The sequence below is a fragment of the Orussus abietinus genome, unplaced genomic scaffold (assembly GCF_000612105.2).
Source record: "Orussus abietinus isolate OABI.00-Male unplaced genomic scaffold, Oabi_2.0 scaffold224, whole genome shotgun sequence".
Taxonomy (NCBI): Eukaryota; Metazoa; Arthropoda; class Insecta; order Hymenoptera; family Orussidae; genus Orussus; species Orussus abietinus.
The window spans coordinates 73,709-96,034 of NW_019394370.1; the positions used below are offsets into that span (position 1 = coordinate 73,709).

Consider the following 22,326-nt stretch of genomic DNA (forward strand, 5'->3'; position numbering starts at 1 on the left):
GCTCGACTGGCAAGCTTCAGTTGCCTAAAGGACATGTTTGACGCCTTCGACATTTGTATCCATTAAACTTACGACGAAAATAAAGACTATCTAAAACGTCTCTTTGCAACACCGTGGATATGGTTAAGAACTGAATGTGACAAAGGAATTATTTCAATTATGATATACGCGCATATCAATTCTGACAATAGAAGATATTGCTACAACCGCAAATTCTTGCGAGTTACAAATCTCCCCCTCTTCACAAACGATTGATTTTGATCTAATTTTGATCTATTTTTGGTAACAGTCGTGATAAATAGGATATTCACGCGCACGTAATTTTAGTTCCTTGCTAAATAATACCTAGCAAATAAATTGTTACCCAATAAATGTAAATAGAATTACTCGATAATTGTTCCATCTTTATCGAGACCATACGCATGTACTCTGTATATCTAGTAATTATTACACTATATCATGGCATGGTAAACAAGAGAAAAGTAAAGTTTAAATAAGATAAGGAAGTATCATAATTCAGTGAAGTACATTACACCGATTTGTACAGTCTTCCTGCAAACTTGCACGGTCTTTCTTCTCATCAAGGCCGAAGTAATCTATTCTTCTCTTTCAAGCGGAATCTTTAAGAAATATCTATCCTCCATCTAACATACGGCAGGATAAAGTAATCCATTGGCGAGGTTTTACATAAAAATTAGTATACATATTATCATTAAATAGACGTCTCCTTATCGTAAGTATATCGGGCCATTGATCATTCTTCAAAATCACAAGTGCACGTGTAGTCCCAATCCTCTAGATGTTCTCATATTACTCAATAAATATGATAATGATAATGAAATTCTATCATATGTTGTAATGAAAATATGACGCTCAGGCGACACTTTAATAGATTCTCAGGCCAAATGATATACACCTAATCTCAAATGAGACCAATAGTGTCACTAATCTCCTTAAACAAAATATGAATACATCCATAATAGACCATTTCCGATAAATTTGTAGATATGTATGATTTCTAGATACTCGTAGATTCGTATGAATATGCTACGTGAAAAGTTTAATCACAGTCGAAGATCAACGACGACTTCCGGATCGTTCAAGATGAAACCTTTCCATCCATGTTGGATGTCGTTTACACTTATTCCATCGTATCGTACTTGACTTTATTGACTTTGAAATATCTCCATCCAGCGTATCCAGCAATGGTGAGTAAAACGGCAGCTGCAAGAGTGGATCCAACTGCAACTGGTGCAGTTTCATCCCGACCGGCACGAGCACTCAAAGAGCGGCAAGAAAACTCAGCTGCGAACTCATTGTTCTTGAACTTGAACGGCTGTAGCTTCATGTCCCTGAAATCATTCGGTTTTATACCTAAATTGAAGAGGAGCATCCCAGACAGCATTGAATATTAGTTAATATTTGGAGAATATGTGAAAATGCATACAATGTTACCGAACGGTAATAATTCGACGTTATATGATATTAATGTATCTTTTGAATAACATTCGTTATATACCATGTTATTCCAGTGTTATGTAACATAGTGTGTTTGGTGGGACATATATATTATATGCAGTGAAGAATGTCTATAAATAAGAATATCGAATATCCCAAGAACATTCATACAATGTTCCACCGATATTAATTTCATATCAACAAGTGACCATTTCTACATGTATACGATATTCTATGGATATTGTTAACATTAACAGATATTCTGCAAATACTGAATATATTCGTTTTGTAATATTTCATATTATCCATAGGACATCTAGTACTGTCTGGGATGTGAATGCTTCTCTCGGCACTTTAACATTCGCTTTACAACTTTAATATTACTAATCATTTTAACAATTATTATATATTAATTTATAATGATTAATGGAGGCAAATTGTTCTTTCTGATCTGTACCTTAATAATACAGTGGCTTCATTCTTCCCATCGGTCAAAGGAATTATCACGTCGTCCGTACAAACATATGATTTCCCAACTGGTGTGGGGAAGAGCATGTGACTGTGTTTCTTTTCTGAGCTGAGTCGGATTGTTTTATCTGTTGGAAGATTTAAGATGAAAAATTAAATTCCAATAAGCGGCCTAGAGTTGCGTCGTAAATATACGGAGAAATAATTGTTTCACTACAGTTTAACAATAGTCTTCTGTTGTCGATACCACTAAGATGGTATATACTATATAAATTTCATGCATCATTTGCTGTAGCCGAAGTAAATGTAGTATACAGACGGCAGCATATAAATCGATTACGCTTAACACGAAATAATGTTGCAGTACACGCAAAGGCTGTAAAAAGGTAAGTGTTACAAAGAAGAATATGGCACGTAAAAGCAAGTTGTTAAACCGCAGTTAAGCGTATCGTTATAACACTACAGTAACCATTTACTGAAATGGAAGGCTATGATGAGTGTGTGTCAGTAAGATTTGGTAAAAGTGTTCTTTTCGTTGGTATTGCACTTTTCCCCGTGTAACTATAACGTAAAACACATTGCAGTCATATTCTAAGTTGCACTCACTTGGCTGATCGATGTGCTCGAAGTGTCGCTCACTGGAATTATAGGTCAATTCAATTTTGTCGACGTACCACCTCTCACCACCCGGGGTCTGAAAGTAAATTCACGACAAACTTAACAATTTAAATTTTACCGCAAACCTAACAAGTTTACCTATCTAACGAGTAGGAATTATTTTGGAATTCCTCTCAGTAACTGAATATAAAAAATAACACTGCAGCAAGGAAGAGGTTTCTATGCTGTGAATTTCATTTAGGTGAAATAAATAGTAGAATAGGTGAAACAATGTAGAAAGACTACTGAAGATAGATTTATATGGTCTAGGAAAATCATAAAAATGAAAAAGTATTTCAGATAATGTCCGTTGCGCTTGTTGCAAAGGTCACGTTTAACGATCAATAAAATATTGTAAAGGCAGCCGTTACCTTGGAAAAGCTCCAGGATAACACGAAAGCTTTCCATTTTAGAGACATCGTAACCGTATTCTCACTGTCGCAATTACCGGTGACAGTTGCCTCATCTGGGACATATATGTCTACTTTCTGCAACATAATCACATAATTAGATTATACCTTTCGATCGCTATTATATTAGGTTGAAAAAACGACATAAACGTATGTTCCAACCCAATACATTACAGTGACACATTCGTTAAATAAGAGCATTAAAGAGCAATAAATAAAGCCTCAGGTAGTGGATGCAATCTGACGAGAGGATTAACGAAGATTTAAAGGCCTAATTAAGTGAAGTATATTATTGGCTCATTACCTCGTCAATCCCCAGTTTAGTGCGATACATGACAGTTATAATGGCGTCCACTTGCAAGAGGATGCAAGCCTGTCCATTACTACCATTAAGCCGATATACAGGTCTCAGGGCAGGAATTGGTCTTTCAGATGTCGTCGATGTTACCGTTGTTGTCCGTACATCCGAGTTTGGTGTTATCTAAAAGTACAAAATTAATTAAACACACTTATATATAACATTAACCAGTTAACTGGTCAGCCAGAAAAGAATGTATGTAACCTGATTTGAACAAAAAAAAAGACGCATTGTCATTGAAATATATTAATATAATTTGTATTTAAGCTCTCAGGGATTTTCAAAGAAATTGTACCAGTTTTATATTAAGCACTCTTCAGGTGACACTACGGAGAAAATGTAACGTGTGACGACTGCGAAGGTGCGGTCATCGCACGTTACACCGCGTAAAGAGTACATAAACGGATATATGCACACCTTTCTCGGATAAGCTGACAAACTCGGTTGCATACTGAGAATTCACAGTAGTAGTTGTGCCAATGGGTCTGGTAGTAAGACGCCAAAAGCACACGCATCGATTTTGCTGACATTAACGCACAATAAAGTACACGTTCATGTTCCCTGATACTAACCGCGGAAAGTACGGCTGAGAACCGCGGGTTAGTTGTAATTAATTTTCTTATCGTGGAGACCGATCGCGTTATCGAAATTAAAACTCACCGCCGGCAATTTGGTTATAGGCGTAACCAACTCGACGATGGATTTTAAGGGTCGACTAGGGGTGTAGTGGCTGTCCTTCAGACTTGCAGGAGGTACCGTGGGCGTTGGTCCACTCCAAACGGACCCCAAAAGGCACCCTGCCATTAAAATTTCTTTAAATAACAAACACTGGCACCATGACGTGAGATTCGTCCATAATGCAAAATTCATAATTCTGTCAACAAACTTCATCGCAACTAAAAACTTCGAGCTCCGTTGTTGTACTCAATTACTTACAGCCTACGTCCTGAAACATAATTGTATAAAAGAAATTGATTAAAACAAAAATCACTCAATCACAATGCGGTTCCTGTCAATCGATCATGATATCCGTTGGACACCTTCGGAATTCAGAATCGGGTAGTAACGAAATTCACATGGAGCCACCTAAAAAGTACCCTCTTTAAAACAGAAAAGGAACTATCACAATCGGTGAACCCGGGAAAATATTACGCGTGAACATGCATTTACAAAAAGAAACATACGGGGTGAATTGAGACGCTCCTTTTTTCCGAAGTCGGTTAAAAAGGAAACGTTTCTGACGAATAAGATCAATGAACAAATCCTGTCCCACCTGGAAGGTCACGATGCACCCACCATGAAATCACACAACCAGAGAGATTATTTCATCCCTTCCTAATCTTCTCCTGCCCCCACATCAAACATTATAAAACACCCTTGGTTGACCAGTTCCATATCCAACATTGAACCATATCAGGGATTCACTAGTTTACCTTCTAACTTACCCCTATCTTTTGCGGTATTAATAAATCATCAGCTCAATGAACAAATTCTGTCCCACCTGAAGGGTCACGATGCACCCACCATGAAACCAAACAACCAGAGAGATTATTTCATCCCTTCCTAATCTTCTCCTGCCCCCACATCAAACATTATAAAACACCCTTGGTCGACCAGTTCCATATCCAACATCGAACCATATCAGGGATTAACTAGTTTACCTTCTAACTTACCCCTATTTTTTGCCGTATTAATAAATCAATTTATTCCCAACTCGAGAAACGTTCCTATTTTGGGCAGGACTTAACAAACTTTAATTTGGATTATAGTCGGATAGTATTCCGGGAAAGTTGCTGAGTGTTCACATTTTTTAGAGACATCGATTCGAGAGGTATGTGGACGACGAGGACCAATGACTCACAGAGGATGAAGAGGGCTCCGGACGTAGGCGAGTGGTCCATGGCCGTCGACGAAGAACTCAGGGTGATCGGAGTCGAGCGACGAGCCTCTCCACGGGTTGTTCCGAACTGGCTGGTGGGACAGTTACGTCTCTGGAGGTTGTCACGATTACGAGGGAGAGAGGTCCGCGGCGATCAATAGGACCTGCTTTTAGCATGCGCTTGGAGTAGCGCACACTCTGCGGTCTCGCATGACGGCGAACCGTGTGGGAACATCTCGTTCGCCCGACGCCAACGCGTAAGGACCTATGCTGCGAATTTCATTCAGGATTTGCTCCCGAAGCGTACCTGACCATCCTGGATGTACGTATCTAGAATCCAGCATAAAGTCCGCGGAGAGTGGTACATGCGCGAAGGGCAAGATTCGTCTGCGTGGTTCATGTAGGACGTACTCGGTGTTCTCGAGTTGCCTGGACTAGAGATAAACTGATACACTTCGATGCGAATATTTGCGTTTGAATATATTGATTTCAATGCTAAGTATTTTCGGCATCAATTACTTCGACTTCGATGCTTGACGTCGGTGAAAAGTACTCGCATCGAATCGGATCAATTTTACATAAGGAGTTTTTTTTTTCTTTATTCCTGCTTGTTTCGTACATACTTGAACGTTAAATCGATTAATGACAAAGAAGAATTTTTATTAATAATTAAATTCGTTCGTGTCGGTATTCTTCTCCTGTAATGCGTATCATTACTTAAGGTGATATGAAGGGTCAGCCTATATATGTATCTGGGAGGTCAAATCGTTCGTGAAAGTATTCTCTGGCTTCAAATATTACCACGTAAATATGAGGCCCTAAAATAGATCCTGAAATTCATGAAGTTTCATTTTTTAAACGAAAATTTTGTATTTAGCATGAATTCGAACCAATGTGGTGTTGCCAGTGTACGTTTTTGATGTTTTACGCTTCTTGGAGACTTAGAATCGAAAATGAAGAGTTTCAGGACCTAGCTCGAACAATTTAGAATACTGTGGAAATGGAATATTACAGAGTCAGATGGGAAGATATGGAAAATACTTTCACGAACGATTGCAAGAGAATGCTGGCTTGTCTCGTGGCTATAACACGTGTTTCTAGAGCAACAGTTTAGTTGCAGCTAAACGTCATAGATGGCGATGTTAGTCCGTGTTAAAATATGAACAGCCATGAATTCACGGGACTTCGACAGTTTTACGTCGATCTTTTTATCATTACTTTACTGAAATGACATATGGAAGGCTTCGGTTCATATAATTCTCAACGCAGACTGTAAAAGACTTCAACATAAATATAAATGTCGGTAACGAAACGTGCTACCTATGTTACCACTTGAATATTCAAAACGGCATTACCAGTAAAACGAGTATAAATGGATTTTTCTTTATCGACGTCGATTAAATTCTTAGCGCCTTTCATATCATTTTAAGGTATATAGGATAGGAGGAAATGATATGAAAATGCCAGTTCAGTCAATTTAACGAAATCGATCTACCATAAATATTCTTGACTTTTAGTAACTTATTCGCTGTCTAATCTCAGACTTCCTGGATTTTTTTTAACGTTCTGTTTTGTCTGTCCTTTTGTGCTCCTTTCCAGGTTAGGTGTATCACAACAGGATTCTTTTTTTTTTTTTTTCAAGTCAACATCGCCGCAGAGCTGCTGGACTTGTTGGTAAGAGATGTTAAAGCTGTTAAAGGATGCTTATCACAGAGATGAGTTGGATCCCTGAGTTGGATCGCCATTGGGGATAAGTGCATGGGCCGCCTGCATTCTCCACTGAGGGCAGCACAGAACGCGATTTCGCGACGCAGCCCGTGAGCAATCTCCCAACTCATCTCATCTCTGTCTTTATACCGAATAGAGAAATGTAACTAGTTTAAGTTTTTACAAAAATTTATTGTATTAACACGTGCTAGTCAGTGCCAGTCAGTGCTAGTCTCCTGCTTAGCTGGAGGTGTAAAAATCATTTAGTTTTTGTATTTACTGATGAGTATTATAAACATTGATTAATTATAATTACTTCAGTAACACAGAAAATACTTTAATTGTTACTTTCCGATCAATGTTTAATTTGTCTATGTTACTACATGGAATGAATAATTTTTGTTTTGAAAGTACAACCAAGTTAAGAGGTTATTTCATCAGCAATGGAAAGTGGGAAGTCACACAAAAATGTGGGTTCTCCGATCACTGTAGTTGAGCACGATTCAGATAAATGCTCACCGGCATCTCCAAGCAAAGAGTTATCTAATGCTAAAATGAGCGTATCAAATTTAAGTTCAGATATATTAGACGGTTTTATCGTGAAAGAAGATTTGGATACGGAGACTGTCTTAATTGTCACTGGACCGTCACTGCGTCCAGATATTAATGAAAGAGACAAGAAAGATGTATCAAGGTGTAATGTATCCGAACAGCCCAAAAAATTGCTCAGTACTAATCAGAAAAAATCTTATAATCAGAGCAGAAATGAGCAACTTGAAGAAAATAAATTATATCAACTTGAAAAATCAAAGCAGGAAGAGAAATCAGTTCGTAACGAAATTAACTTAAATGACAACGCTAGCAATGTACAAACGCCTAACAAAAAAAGAGCTTCAAGCCACACAAAGTCATTAAAGAAGAGGTCTAATAGCTCTGATATTTATAAGGACTTATTGGATGACATTAACGATAACGAAATATCAAATAAGAAACCACAAAATCATCCGCAAAATGGATCTAGTACTTGTAATAATTTACTAAATGACACAGCCGATATTACAATGGCCGAAGTGGTACCGTCATTTCGTAATTTAAATCCATCTGCTGCAAGAATAACTTCACGATTTTATAGTCTTGAGAAAAAAGTTATTGTTATAATGGAAACAGGAAGTAAATTTTGTTTTAGTGGCAAGCTTAAAGTTACAGTCCTTTACGGAGGTATAGAAGTATATGGATATGTCCTTGATTCACCAGAAAAAACGGTTGAAGTTTATTCCCCAAGAAGTCAAGGTCTTGTCAGCATTACAAGTATCGATAATTCTTCCAATTGTAATCTTGAAAATACTTGGAAATTACTTACATTGGAAGGTGTTGAGCGTGACGTAGAAACCCATTTGCAGAGAGATCTCAATCAATGTGAAAACCACACAGTGATTTTATTAGAAAATATAGAAAATGAATTAACATCCTTCTTAAGTGCTTATTGTCCTTATAAACTATTTCCAAAAATAGAAGAATCCAACAATTCTAATTGGACTCACCCCAAAAGAGCTGAAATAAATTTACAAGCTAACTTCTATTTTGAAAATTCAGGAAGACAATTAATAATTGATCCCAGATGGAAAGAAGAAGTTATAGATAAGATTTTAGAACAATCGGCTTCCGGAGAGCGATCTTGTACACTTCTTGCTGGTGGAAAGGGTGTAGGAAAATCTACCATGGTACGATTCCTTATAAATAATCTGTTAAGAACATCAAAGGTTGTTTTAGTGGATTTGGATCCAGGTCAAACGGAATGCACTCCACCTGGCTGTATTTCTATAAATGTGATCAAGGAACCACTTTTAGGAGCAAATTTTACCCACTTGAAGACACCTTTCTATAAATTATACATCGGAGATGTAGATATAGTGCGTTGCATTCCACGTTACATCGAAGGTGTAAAAAAGTTAATTAACTGCCTGAAAAACGCCTCACAATTATTTGGCCTTCCAGTTGTAGTGAATACAATGGGTTTTTGCCAAGGAATTGGATGGGACATCGCAGTTTATATAATAAAAATGATTCAACCCACAGACATCATTCAAATTGGTTCAAAACACGTAAAAAACAATTTCGATGAACCATTTTACAGGAATGTCATCAATCGCCAGGTAATAGTTAAAAGAATGATTACTGACGATTTGAAACTAATGTTAAAGTTATTTTATTTAGAATGTCAAGTGGATTTCATGGGACAAGGACATACCAATGAACAAACCAGCTAAACATAGGTTGCATTTGATACAATCTCAAGCTGAAGAAAGAATCAAAGATCATGAAACTTCAAATATGAAAGCCTGTCAACACAGGGATGTCGTCATGCTAGCATATCTAAGCCAAATCTTACAGAACCGAGAAAAGTCTCGGTAAGAACATGAACCTAATTAAAATAATTACTGACTTGGCTGTCTCTTAATAAACGTTTAACATTTTTAGGATGTCTATCTACACACAAGTGCAAAGTATAACAGATGTTGTACCATATAAGTTAGTAAAACAAATTATTATAATTCAAGTTATTATCTAAGATTGCTAAGAGCTCCATTAAGTAGACAAAAATATTTTTTCAGGATTCCATTTGATTCACTTTGTGTATCGTTAATTCGGTCAGTCGTGCCAGCATCTCATGTACTGGCTGCAATGAATGGAAACATTGTTGCACTTTGTGGCGTTGATCTGCAAAATGATTTAACAGAAACAAGTGCAGAAGAAGAAGGCTTAAAGGATCCTAAAGTACTTGCACGGGCACCGTTATCTACTTGCTACGGATTTGGTATGTTTCTAAAGATTCTATTAAGATGATATGAAAGTCGCCGAGTAATTTAATTGACGTCGATAGATTGGAATTCATTTATATCTTTTATGGTGGTAATGCCATTTTGAATACTCAATTAGTAACATAAGCTGGCGCATCACATTACTGACATCTATATTTACGTTAAAGTATGTTACACTCTACAATGGAACTAATACAATGGTTGAATAATGGAAGGTCGATTATTAATTGTATTGTCAATTTATAATGTACCATTATTTACAGGTATAGTACGAGGTATAGATATGGAAAAAAGGGAGGTGTTCTTAAATACTCCACTGTCAGCTGCATTATTGCAATATGTCAATTGTTTTGTCGGATGCTCACCGATTCCCTTAAATCTACTTCAGTTGAACCATCCTGGCGCACCATATTCTGGAAGCCACGGTGATTTACCTACAAGTCGTGACACACGACGAGGGTGTTTTAAAATGGGGTATCAAGACCAGACAAATACAGGAAACAGTTAACATCACTGTTGTATTCATTCTGTGTTATACAAAAACCTTGTAAATAATATAAGTCTAAAAGCCATTCATTGACGCATTCATTTTAAGTCGTTCAAGAATATAAACATGTAAGTGATATATAATAACAATCATTAAATTTCTACGAAAGTGCTCAGGACATTTTTAAAAAATTCTTGAAATTAAAAAACTGGCAATTTACTGCCTCACTTTTTATATTATTAAGAGAAGATAGTAAAGTAAACAATCATTGTTACCGAAATACTTCTAACTGATAATGCAAATTAAATTCACATAGTTTTGTTGATTTCTTGCGGTTTGCAATAAAATGTAATATTTACTTTGGAATATTAATAGAAAATAATTCACAACTCCTAAACTTATCGGCCATACTTAACGAACTATCACGCGTGGCTTTGTATTTGCACTATTTTTAATTGCTTTAGTGACTATTTTTGCCATGCAAACGTACAAAAATAACAATTATAGATTGTTTTCTTTCGAAACAAGTTAAAATTATCATATGTAAAGGGATAAAATATAAAATATAATAAAAAGTCATTAAAATTTGATGATACTATAACACGGTAACAACTTTCATATGATTCTGACGTCTACTTAACGAAAGTTAGTTGCTTGTTTACCACTAATATGTGTTGTCATTGTGCACACGTTTGAATGCATATCAGAATATTTAAAATATAATATTCATGACTCGATCTCATTGTTAATAATGAAGAAATAACGTAAAGGTCTTAGTATAGCAGTAATCGTTTGTACGCTCCAAGACTTGCCGATCAATTTTTGCCTGTTTGTTGCGCATAAATTTTTCACATCTGTATAATGTTGAGGAAAGCCGAAGACTTGTTCTAATTCTGTAATCCATAAGGAATCTCGATCGCCATTCATTAGAACAGGTTTCAGTAATGCTTTGCCTAAAAGGAAGGTTTATATGTAACATTCGTTAACATCGCCTACCAAACACATTACATTACAATTACATAATTTAAACATAACATATAGCATGTTACCGATATGTTATGTATATGTTACATTATTCGTTGTATAACAGTATTATATAGCTGCGTAGGAAATAGTATTACAATATGTTACATTACGTTATGTAATGTTATATTATTGTTACGTAACCGTGTTTAGTGGGCGTCGACCTTACCTTGCCTAAGGGAATTAACTTTCGTAGTAACGGTCTGTATCTTTTTCACGAGGGCTAGACGATTGCAATTCGGCGTTAATACATCTTGCAGATCCTGGGAAGAAATTGAATGTGCGCCCATTGGTAAATTGCTCCAATAGAGTCTGGGTCTATGCTGCGGAGAAAAATCTGCAGCATCGATCAAATCTGGCTCTCTTCCTAAATGTCTATTAAGACAAAAAGTAACATAATTAACTATGCTCCATTTATTAAAATACATAACTTACTTGTTGATTCCTATTCTGAATTTGCTCGGCATGGAGGCGACATTTTCGAACATCCAGAAAAGATGTCGGTCATTATTTGCTTTAATCAATAGGTCTTTAATTCGACAATATTCAAAGAAAAGGATACCCGAGCCATTTGGATCTGAAGAATTATTGTTAGTTCGAGTTCTTAATACAACTGGTTGAACGAAACAATATTAAATTTAATCTCTAATTTACCTTCCAGCCCAAGTCTGTAAGGATTGGCTAGGCTTAAATCGTTACAGGGCGAACCGCCTATCAGTAAATCAATCGGTGCTATTCGATTGATTACTTCTTCCGATATGCCTTTAACATCTCCCAAACGAATGATCTGTTCGCCGAAATGAGCGGCGCTTACCATTTCTGCATTTGGATCAATTTCGCTCGCATAGTAAACTTCGATTTCAAGTCCAAGCTTTTTTAGTACCAGAAATCCTGAGAGGAAGAAATGTTGAATAAAAATTTCTTAATTAAGTTCAAACTGGCTAATTTTACATCGCTTAGACACAACGTTAATTATATCAGACTATACCTGTGCTTAAGCCATCAAAAAGTGATAATACGCGAATCTTTCGTTTAACCTCGTCATATTCGGGAACTTTTTCATAATCGGAGGAATTATTAGGTTGAAACATTTTTTTAATCCTGTGCTTCCAGTCGGCCCTTGGTTGTACTAGTCCTTTTTCAAGTAATCCGGGTTGTTCCTCGCAAAAGAAGCATCGCCAAGGATCTTTCTGGAGGACGTAGATGTATTTTTGCGGACAAATAATGTATTTCAAACAGGCCGTACAATAGACCCTGCAAAGAATAGTTTATTGTACGTACCGTATAAATTGCGTATCTTTTCAAAAAGACTTACCGAGAGCAATCGTAACTATCACACATAGCTATGGTATCGGCACCAGCGCAAAGTGTACAGTAAAACTGAAAACAAGGTATTTTATCATGTTTTGTACAATTTGTTCTGTTCCTAATATNATCGCGGATAAGGAAGTGACGAGTGAAATAACATTACAATAAGTGATATTGCATGTAACCATTCTACACTTACACATTTGCCATCGTCGCCATATGAAAAAATGCAGGGTTTGTATAGTTCCTAGAAAGATTGCAATATTAATTATATAAATAATATTGGAAATGCATATATGAAAACATACCAAGCATTCAGCGCACATCGATCCAACGAAGAATGGATGTTCAAACATATCTTCCTTATAAATTTTTAAACACACGAGACATAAACTTTCCAACTTATTAGTTCCATTGATAACTGACTGTAACGCACCTATTCCAAGATAAATATATATATTCATAAGAAAATATTTTCACGCATCCATCAACGAAGCTGTATTTCTATCGTTTGAGAACTTACTGCTGTCCTCTATGTCCTGCTCTCTTGCAACGGCAACTTTTCGAATCCCTTTTAATTCTCTAAGTTTGTTTATCACTCTAGTAGAGTACTTCAAGTACTCATCCTCAACACCTGGTACAACAGGAGTAATCTCGAGATTGGTATTTCGAGATTTCGCAAACCATTTGAACACGTCCTGTACAGTCCATCCATCAGTTTCAACTCCTCGACGTTCGCAGTAATCCTTAAATATATATACAAAGTGTCTTTTCAATTCCCTTACTTGAACATAATCAATACTTGTTTCGGCAGCTTCAAGAGAATGCGTTATTGTAATGTCATTAGTTCGGTTCAATACCATTAAAAGAAAAAAAGTGTCATTCGAATCGACTGATTTGAGGGGATTTGATTAACTTCACCTTAATGATGATCGGTTCATTTTTCTACACGTGTCATTTATCCGTGACTTGATTCCATCTAGAAAAGTAAAGGCTTACCTTCGCAGCGTCGAGAACGGAAGTGACGTAGTTGATTCGTTTCGTCTGCAGGGTATATTCCCGCATTTTGAGCATTCCAGTTTCGAATTCCAAGAAATATTTGTGATTGACCTGTACAACGTCATTTGTGCGTGTCGCGTCACCAAAGACTTTTTATTTTCAATGATTAGTTCTAACAATAATGATAAAATAAAGGAAATGTTTCTACCTGAGATAACATTGAATCACCGTACCATATAATCCATTGACAACCGAAACTAGGCTCTTGAAAACCGCAATCACGGTAATCAACAATCATAGCTACAAATCGGAGGGAAATTCTTAAAAGATGTAGTTTAATGCAGATTTAAACTGAAACATACTAGCTCTTACAAAATCTATAACGGAAAGAAGAAAAATATGTTACCTGGCCACCAATTGTATCCTAGTATTTTCGCCCAGGCAATAGTACCAGGTTTTTGTTGCAACAATGACAAATGACCTGGTTCCAGAGTTTCTTTCTCGTTCTTTCCTTCGAAATTCTTGTTTGACAGCTTTGATGGATCTATTTAGTACATTAAAAGGTGTAATTTTTAAAATTACAGAGTATATCACACCAAACACTGTTACGTAACAATAATATAACCGTTACATAACATTTGTAACATGTAATGTAATGTATACATAATATATTGGTAACGTGTTATATGTTATGTTAATAGTATATAACTGCAATACATCATCATGTTATTCCAGTGTTATGTAATTGCAGTGTGCTTGGTGGGATATGTATAAGTACAAAAAATATACCTTTCTCTTCCAGAATATCATCATCAGTTGTCTCAACTGTGTTTAATTCCTTCAGCTCATCGAGTCTTCTTTGTATTCTAGACGGGTAAGGATGGAATTTCAAGTCATCCACTGCAATGATAAAAATCGATAAAGAATTTTCTTACGTATAAACTTATAATTCTAATCAATAAAGTAAACTGTTAAAATTAATCAAACAAACGATCAGATTTAATCTAATGAAATATTTCTCTCGTAAAAGAACGTAGACACTGTAACATATTGCCATTATTTAATCAATTATTTAGTTATGCATTTATTCTAAATGGCAACATTTTTTATTACTTACGATCATCTCTTCGCAATAAATTGGTCCGCGCCCAGATGTAATAAGGTTTCGTTAAAACGCAATGTAACTTCTTAGACAACAGCTATCAATATACAAAAATAATTAATAACCAAATCAATGATAGAAACGATTACAAACAATTAAATATCGAGTTTACAAAAATCATCAATATACCTTAAGTGTGGCAATAAAAGCCATAGTCTTCGTTTTCGTTGCAGTTTTTTCCTGCAACTGATTGATGAGGCGAGCTTTAAGATCACACGAAAAAGGTTCGACGTGTTTTTTTTCACGGAGCTGCAATTAAAGATGCATTTAGAACCGACAACTTGAGTTTTTAATAAGACTGTTTTTTTGTTTAGTTTCGGTAGTGGAGAAATCTCACCTGCGAAATCCTTGACTCACCGATCCAATACAGCCATACCTTTCCTGGCTTCGAATCCATACCCACTTCTTCGGCATCGACAATCAAAGCTACAATATTTTCCTTACAATACATTTCTCACTTTTCAGCGTATTTCATACCATTACGACTTAAAAATGCGATAAGTGTAAAAAAACAAATCAAATCGTAACTCGTTAAGGTGAAGTCAAACACGTTGAGAAATTTGTTCGACGTCGGTAAAAAAGATTCTTTTAAATGTCTACGTTCATATTTATATCGACAGCTATGTCGAACTATGTATGTTAACTTACCAGGCCACCATCCATTGCAGCAACCCCAAACAAGTTTGCCAATATGAATGCTCTTTTCCTCCCCGAATTGTTCCATAGTCTTTTTTAGGCCCCTTGTAACTCTCCTGATATCACTAACCTCCTTAGGGGTTCCTTGGATTTCATTATTCGTCGATTTATCCTCCTTACAAGTTCCGTCGAAAATGGCCAAGGTCTTACGTCTTCGACGATGTCCACTCTTTCTTAAAACCGACCTAGGTCCATTACATTCGTTGGATATCTCATTTATCGACTGATAAGCACTTTTATTGGGTCGGCCGCGTTTTCGAGGTGGTCGCTCACTCACAGGACTTTGAATCCTTTCGTCGACGGCTTTACCGCCACTTCTGATGTACCTAACTACCGAGCGATCTTGCGGATGATTCTCAATGGACAAATCGCTGTAACTTCCCCGTTCTTTGCGATCCCTCTCGATTCTTTCCTTCCGGAGTCTATCTTGGGCAAGAAAGGAATTTTTTGGTCTTGGCCCGATGCGTTTTCGACGTCTTCGTCTGCCTCTTCTAGCAGTCTTCGTTGCGCCGGAATTGTCCCCCGAAAGTTTCCCGGATTCGAGGAGTACCTTTTTCCTTTTGTCTTCGGGGTTACCTTCTTTGTCCGAAGCCCTTTGCAGAAACGGCTCAAAGTGTTCGAAACCGACCGAATTTAACCCTGAGTCTTTTTCCTCGGTCTCGCGATCGGACGGAGGTTCCTTGCTGTTGAATTTGGAAATGGACAGAGCTTTGTCAATGTCGATTGTGTGCTCGAACACTCGCTCGTTGTCTTGGTCGGACGAAAACAGATCTTCGGACGGAAAAGAGGAATCCAAGAAACTTGCAGGGCTCTCCGAGGAAGGGAGAATGTAAGGATCCACGTGGATTCCTTCCGATCCGAAATTATCGGCGGATTCTTTCCGATTTTCTACGGAGAGTCTTTTTTTGCGGAGCTTCGCTTTAAGGCGGTAGTCATTTTTGGAACTTGGGTCGCTTAACTGCCGATGCTTCTTTTTCGTTCTTCTCGTTCGCTTTGGATCGCTCGATGTACTTGCCGAACTTTCCTTCACCTCGGAAATTTTCTTTTCAATATGGACGCGCTCTTCTTCCCCGGAAGCCTGTTAAAAGCAGACACGAAAGATGATTTTACTCCATTAAGAGGAATATTTCATTATTAAGGTGATGCGAAAAGTAATTTCGTTCATGAAACTTTTCTTCGAACTGTCTTTTGGACAAATTTACCACGAATTTTCGTTCAAATTTATTTTGTAACATGCGTACATATAATATAGATATTTCATGCAGCAAATGGTTCGGAAATTGTTTGTAAATCGATTTTCCTCATCATATGATGTTCATGAATTTCTACCTGGGAACGTATTAATACCTCGACAGAAGATTGGACTAAATTAAAACACCTGCTAGTATGAAGAAAACATGCGTACATATATTACAGACATTTCATGCAGCAAATGGTTCGGAAATTGTTTGTAAATCGACTTTCCTCATCATATGATGTTCATGAATTTCTATCTGGGAGCGTATTAATACCTCGACAGAAGATTGGACTAATTTAAAACATCAGCTAGCATGAAGAAAACATGCGTACATATATTGCAGACATTTCATGCAGCAAATGGTTTGAAAATAGTTTATAAATCCATTTTCCTCATCGTATGATGTTCATGAAACATATTAATACCTCGATAGAAGACTCGACTAAATTAAAACATCGGCTAGCATGAAGAAAACATGCGTACATATATTGCAGACATTTCATGCAGCGAATGGTTTGGAAATAGTTTTTTAAATCGATTTTCCTCATCATATGATGTTCATGAATTTCTATCTGGGAACGTATTAATACCTCGAGAGAAGATTCGACTAAATTAAAACTTCGGTTAGTAGGAAGAAAACGTCCTGGTACTTCGTCGTCCGTGTCTTCTTGAGGGTATTCTTGGTGTTGCAAACAGATAGAAGAAGGATCCAGGAAATCTATGGGGCTCTCTCGAGGTGACGGCATCGAAGGATCGACACTGATGACGTCGTAAAATTCATTTAAGTACGGCATTCCCAAGTGGCAAGTTTCGGTCCCTCGGTCGCAACGTTTAACTGCTTCTGTGCGTCCAGAGTTTGAACGGTGGCCTATAAACCAATTATCTGGATTAACATCTATGGGACTGTCGGGACCTGCCCCGATAGTTGAATTCTTGGACGGGCATTTTGCATCCTGTATACAGCTCTCCAATGTTTGCGGCAATTTCTCCTTATAAAGGGGTTCAGAATCGCGGTTCTTCACAACACGTTTATTACAGGATCTGTACGCAATAATTCTTCGTTTTAGAATTCGTGCAATGAGGCGAATACCGAAGGATTTTCCGGAAGTCCAACGACGTTTCCGGCGTCTCCGAGTTTGAAGATTCTTCGCGGGGTAAGAAATGGCTGAATCTCTCTCTTTAGGATTCTCCATCAGAGGTTCGACGAATGAAGAGTAGCCGTTCATCTTCAGGGGTGAACCCTTGTCCAAACCCAACTCCATAGCGCACACCATGGACCACACGTTTCCTTCCATGTCCGAAATGTTGGGAAGAAAATTTCATGTACAGTGAAAGGCCGGTCCTGAAAATATTTAAAGCCCTGTTTTACATATCTCACGTGTCGCTATACTGGGCTCAATCTTAAACAGAGATTCGACAACAAAGTAAACATATACGTTATGCAGAAATAAAAAGAAATAAAATGAAATTGCTTTATTGTTTATATTTTGTTTCAAATGTCAAGAATTAACTGAGATAATGACGTACTGAATCGATTGCACGGTAACGACGATAACACATTCGACTAGTTTCTTTTTATCTATTTATTGATTGATTCATTTACTATTTTATTTATTGTTCTCCATATTGGTTTATTAAGTCTGCACGATAGCTGCCCCGACAATTTCTTTCATTGATTTGTTCTTTCCGAAATTTAGAAATTTCACCACGTGTGTCAAAATATATTAGCGGTACTGTATGTCTGATTCAATATTAGTGAAAATATGTATACACTCTTCGACGATATCGACGGCCTGGAATTTTGATTTCATCCGCGGTGTAAAAAGCTTCCATAAAAGCTAACACCCCCACCTCAAAAAATCGATATTCTCGTGTAGGGCACGAGATTACAACGTTTTCTTTTTTTCTTTTTGCATTTGAAAGCCCATAACTGGACTACAAAATACGCATCGAAACTCCATCATTCAGAACGTAGTGACGGTACTGACACCCCAAAGATTCACTTAGATAATTCAAAAAAGGTTCACGATTGAGATAGGATAGCTAGTTCCAGGTTCATTCACCATCATTAAACTAGTAATTATAAAAAAAAAATATAGCTCGATCTCAATGGATCCGCAATTCCACTTAAGGGGATGTGAAAGTGACATCTAAAGGGTTAATCGTTCATAAAACTTTTCTCTGAACTGGGTGTATCAAATCGTTTGAAACTTTACAATGTGAATATGAAAACTTAAAGCAAGGTCCGAATACCCATAAAATTTCATTTCTTCTGAAAAGTGTTAAAAATGTCTGTAAACAAATCTTCAAAAATTGAAATTTCATGGGCGTCGTGACCTTCGTTATAGGCTCTATATTCACATTGTAAGATTTAAAACGATTCGGTGCACCCAGTTCGGAGATAAATTTCATAAACGAAACCTCTTTCACATCACCTTAACGCAGGGATTCCGGGGTGTGAAAAATTCAGCTGAAATCACCGGGGATTTTCGAAATCTGCCCTAAACGAGGTAGGTTTCCTGGTACCAGGGTCGTCGACCGCAGGAGAACCTGTCGGTAGGTGGAAAAAATCCCCTACGTGGTTCTCGCCCTCGCAGGGTTTTTATGCGAAAGAGCAGGGCCATAGGGGAGCGAAATCGATCTCGTACTCGAAGCGTGCGTGGACGAGAGAGCGAGACGGAAAGAGGGGAACGCGAAGGCGAGAGAGAAAGACAGAGAGAAAAGGGAAAGGAAGGGAAGTTTAGCTCGAGAATGGATCACGTCGGAACCCTCGAAAGGTGAGGCAAAGCAAGGCGTTTCTCGAGGTCGTCGAGAGAGCGTCGCTGATGAATGGAAACGTCGCCGTTATTGTGTTTACACACGGGGGCACGCGGCTCGTATATTCGCCGTGGAAACATTCATTCATAAAGTTTCCCTTACCTCGCCAACTCGCGGCAGCAAAGGCGAGGGGAGAGAGGACTCGGGTAATGGCATGCTAACGTGTAACACCAGGAACCGCTGTTTCCGAGGGGCTATTCACTCTGAAATCGGGGAAAACGATTTCCTTCTTTGAGGACCCCTAGCCTTTGATTTCATATGATACGCGACAATGCGATTCGATAACGCGTGACTGTCGGCCTTAAAATTCTGAGTGTTTTGGTGATTTCCAACAATTTCCAGTGGTTTCCTCTTACGATTTCCACCTGATTTTCATCTACTTTTCAAGCATAAAATGCATGATTTTCTGAATGAATACCCCTTCGAACTTCATGGAAAGATTGAAAATATTATTGGACGATGCTACTTTTTTGCGGTATCCAGATGATTGTAAATTCTAAACATTGTAATGTAACCTCAGATTGGAAAATAGAAGTGGGCGCATTCTCGTAGAACAAGTTACGCACAGTCATCGTGAAAGTCTTCGTTCATTCATAAAATTCCTTTTACCCCACTGGATTGACGCTGGAAAGAGGGGAATGACGGGAACCCTTGAAATGACGCCACGAGTTATAACCACACGTGAATAATTTTTTAAAGATATAGGAAAAAGCTTGAATCCACGAAACCCTTAATAAAAAAGAAAATAGTGCGTGAAGTTAATTTTTGGCTTCTCGGAGATGAAATCGACTTCTTTATCTAATCAAATAGGAAAATCGAAAATCGCATTGCAACATATTACTATATGCACAAAGTGTAAAAAGGTAATGATTTTCTTTTATATTCGGTATCTCCTCATTTTCTCCTTTTCTATCATAAAAAGAAATTTGTTAGTCGCGTTACATAATTCATTAATCGGTGTTCCTACACGCTCGGATGATAACCCTTCCGATTGCCGAGTAAAATACCAAGTCGGTCGGGTTTTGGGTTGCGTAATGTGATGGTAATTTATAACGGCAAGTGGATCTGTTTCGGTAGGGAAAAGAAGGCCGGCCTCTTTTTGCCCCTCGTTGTCGGGTTCTTCCAGGAGCGCCGATTAAGTCCTGAAGAATGGCCCTTTAAAGGACGCTCCTCGGGAATAATTGACCGGCTGGAATTTCAATGGTTGCGGAAGGTCAGGGAATCGCAACCCGAGACATCCCGACCGGTGTTCTCAGCTAAGATCGACTTCAACGACGCCCCTGGTAGTACAAAATATTTCTCTTATATTTTCTATATAATTTATTTAACGAATATCCTACATTGATTAATTCTGTGCATTATGTACTACCAGGAAGGGTCGTACGTAATTTTCTGGGCTCCTCTCGTGCGTTGACAATTGTTTCCTTTGGATAATGTTCAACTCATGAAGTGGTATAAGGAGACATAACGCGTATGATCGATTCCACAGAAAGTAACTTCATAGTCGGGCCCAAGATCTGAAATTTTTCCTGATCTAACGATGCGAGCGATACTTGCGGAAAATGAGGGAACTTCGATTCTACATGAGCAAAACATTTCCTACTAATGTAAATGACCTAAAATGCTTTTAATTTTAGAATTAAGGTGCGCAAAGCGAAACGATAATCCGCGAATGATATACAGAACGTGATGTTTTTACCGCGATAAACCCACTAACAGAAAATAATTTTTAATTGCAAAATTTCCTTGAAGAGGCTCTCTCGGCGGTAGATCGGAAAACATCTGAAGATCCTGGACACTAGGGGTACGTGTGGACAATTTGAATACATGGTGTTGCATCTTCTTATCCTACTTCGTGGTTCAACTTTTGTCTTCAATCTTGTGTGGGGGGTTTTCTCCCACCCTGTATGACGATCGTAGACCTTACGGAAAGGTTCATGAATGAAAAGTGGAAGGCGATTCGTGGTTGCAGGACATCCTCGAGGGGGAAATCGAACCTCGAGGATGGCACTCGTAATCGACTTGAATGACCGCGAGTCAAGCGCGTTCCATCGTAACAACTTTGGGCATAAATTGAAAGTTGTCGAGAGAGGGCTTGTCGAGGGGGAAAACGCGACAGAAAGCGAAAGAGGCCAACGACGAACAAGAATCGGGGACGAAGAAGGAGATAAATAGGAAGAGAGCCGATATCGGGAACAAGAAACCGCGCGATGTAGAAAGGACGTCGAGGACGCTCTTCGAGATTTCACGTATGCTGTTCCAATTAAGATTAAGTGAAACCCCCTTCAAATCAGTCGATTCGAATAAGACACTTTTTTAAGGTGAAATGAAACACGTCGAGTGTTGATGTTCAGTTCACCGGCTGTTTTTCTCTAGGTGTGGGTTGAAATAAGAGTTCCTTCTAGACATTGCAACCATATGTGCCCATAATTAAGAAAGTTGTCTAAGTCAAAATTAAAAAAAAAATGAGTTTAGCAGTTATTTCACGCCATATTATTTCAAACGAAATTAATTCAATGTAATTTCGAAACAAAAAATATATGACTTAGACCACTTTCATAATTATGGGCACATATGATCGAATGGTCGAGGAAAATATTTCAGAGAGAAAGAAAGAGAAGGAGAAAACGAGGATGGGGGAAGAAATTCGGTATAGTTCGAGTGAAGCTCCTGAAAGCTGTTTGAATCGCTTTTACTGCGTCCCTAACCCTTGAGGAATTATCCGCGATACTAAAAAAAATTGAACGCGAAGACAAACTGCGGTTACGCTTGGTGGGAACAATTGCCAATTATTGTTGGCAGCCCCGGTGTATACGTTGCCAGACTTAGAGGGAAAAAAAG

General features: G+C 37.8%; 3 protein-coding genes across 3 annotated transcripts; 1 reads left to right on the forward strand and 2 right to left on the reverse strand.

The window, feature by feature from the left end:
* Positions 1 to 1,141: 1,141 nt before the first annotated feature.
* On the reverse strand, positions 1,142 to 5,317 carry LOC105700712. Its single transcript, XM_012426841.1, has 7 exons — positions 5,213 to 5,317; positions 4,012 to 4,148; positions 3,298 to 3,474; positions 2,955 to 3,071; positions 2,533 to 2,620; positions 1,916 to 2,054; positions 1,142 to 1,352 (listed from the first exon to the last, which is right to left on the reverse strand). Exons 1-7 carry the CDS (start codon positions 5,250 to 5,252, stop codon positions 1,142 to 1,144), a joined length of 909 nt encoding a protein of 302 aa, XP_012282264.1. The 5' UTR covers positions 5,253 to 5,317.
* A 1,805-nt stretch (positions 5,318 to 7,122) lies between these two features.
* Positions 7,123 to 10,328, forward strand: LOC105700674 (polynucleotide 5'-hydroxyl-kinase NOL9). Its single transcript, XM_012426737.2, has 5 exons — positions 7,123 to 9,090; positions 9,152 to 9,345; positions 9,416 to 9,466; positions 9,550 to 9,752; positions 10,020 to 10,328. The coding sequence occupies exons 1-5, from the start codon at positions 7,381 to 7,383 to the stop codon at positions 10,262 to 10,264; spliced, it is 2,403 nt and encodes an 800-aa protein (XP_012282160.1). The 5' UTR covers positions 7,123 to 7,380; the 3' UTR covers positions 10,265 to 10,328.
* Positions 10,329 to 10,458: 130 nt separating this feature from the next.
* Positions 10,459 to 16,496, reverse strand: LOC105700676 (DNA (cytosine-5)-methyltransferase 3A). The gene is made up of 17 exons (XM_012426738.1): positions 15,384 to 16,496; positions 15,073 to 15,161; positions 14,865 to 14,984; positions 14,691 to 14,772; positions 14,363 to 14,473; positions 13,980 to 14,117; positions 13,782 to 13,873; positions 13,574 to 13,684; positions 13,098 to 13,320; positions 12,883 to 13,010; positions 12,774 to 12,821; positions 12,582 to 12,646; positions 12,255 to 12,520; positions 11,921 to 12,157; positions 11,702 to 11,843; positions 11,436 to 11,641; positions 10,459 to 11,196 (listed from the first exon to the last, which is right to left on the reverse strand). The coding sequence occupies exons 1-17, from the start codon at positions 15,457 to 15,459 to the stop codon at positions 10,970 to 10,972; spliced, it is 2,361 nt and encodes a 786-aa protein (XP_012282161.1). The 5' UTR covers positions 15,460 to 16,496; the 3' UTR covers positions 10,459 to 10,969.
* Between the last annotated feature and the right edge of the window lie 5,830 nt (positions 16,497 to 22,326).

Bases quoted from the DNA above. Each gene is read 5' to 3' on its own strand.
- LOC105700712 (XM_012426841.1), bottom strand. From the start codon at position 5,252: ATGGACCACTCGCCTACGTCCGGAGCCCTCTTCATCCTCT. The intron at 2,621-2,954 runs GTAACGGCTGCC...ATTTACTTTCAG, and splicing joins TATCCTGGAGCTTTTCCAAG to ACCCCGGGTGGTGAGAGGTG. The intron at 2,055-2,532 runs GTGAGTGCAACT...ATCTTCCAACAG, and splicing joins CGAGCACATCGATCAGCCAA to ATAAAACAATCCGACTCAGC.
- LOC105700674 (XM_012426737.2), top strand. From the start codon at position 7,381: ATGGAAAGTGGGAAGTCACACAAAAATGTGGGTTCTCCGATCACTGTA. The intron at 9,091-9,151 runs GTAATAGTTAAA...TATTTTATTTAG, and splicing joins GGAATGTCATCAATCGCCAG to AATGTCAAGTGGATTTCATG. The intron at 9,467-9,549 runs GTTAGTAAAACA...ATATTTTTTCAG, and splicing joins ACAGATGTTGTACCATATAA to GATTCCATTTGATTCACTTT.
- LOC105700676 (XM_012426738.1), bottom strand. From the start codon at position 15,459: ATGGAACAATTCGGGGAGGAAAAGAGCATTCATATTGGCAAACTTGTT. The intron at 14,474-14,690 runs GTAAGTAATAAA...TTATCATTGCAG, and splicing joins TTTATTGCGAAGAGATGATC to TGGATGACTTGAAATTCCAT. The intron at 11,642-11,701 runs GTAAGTTATGTA...TTGTCTTAATAG, and splicing joins TTCAGAATAGGAATCAACAA to ACATTTAGGAAGAGAGCCAG.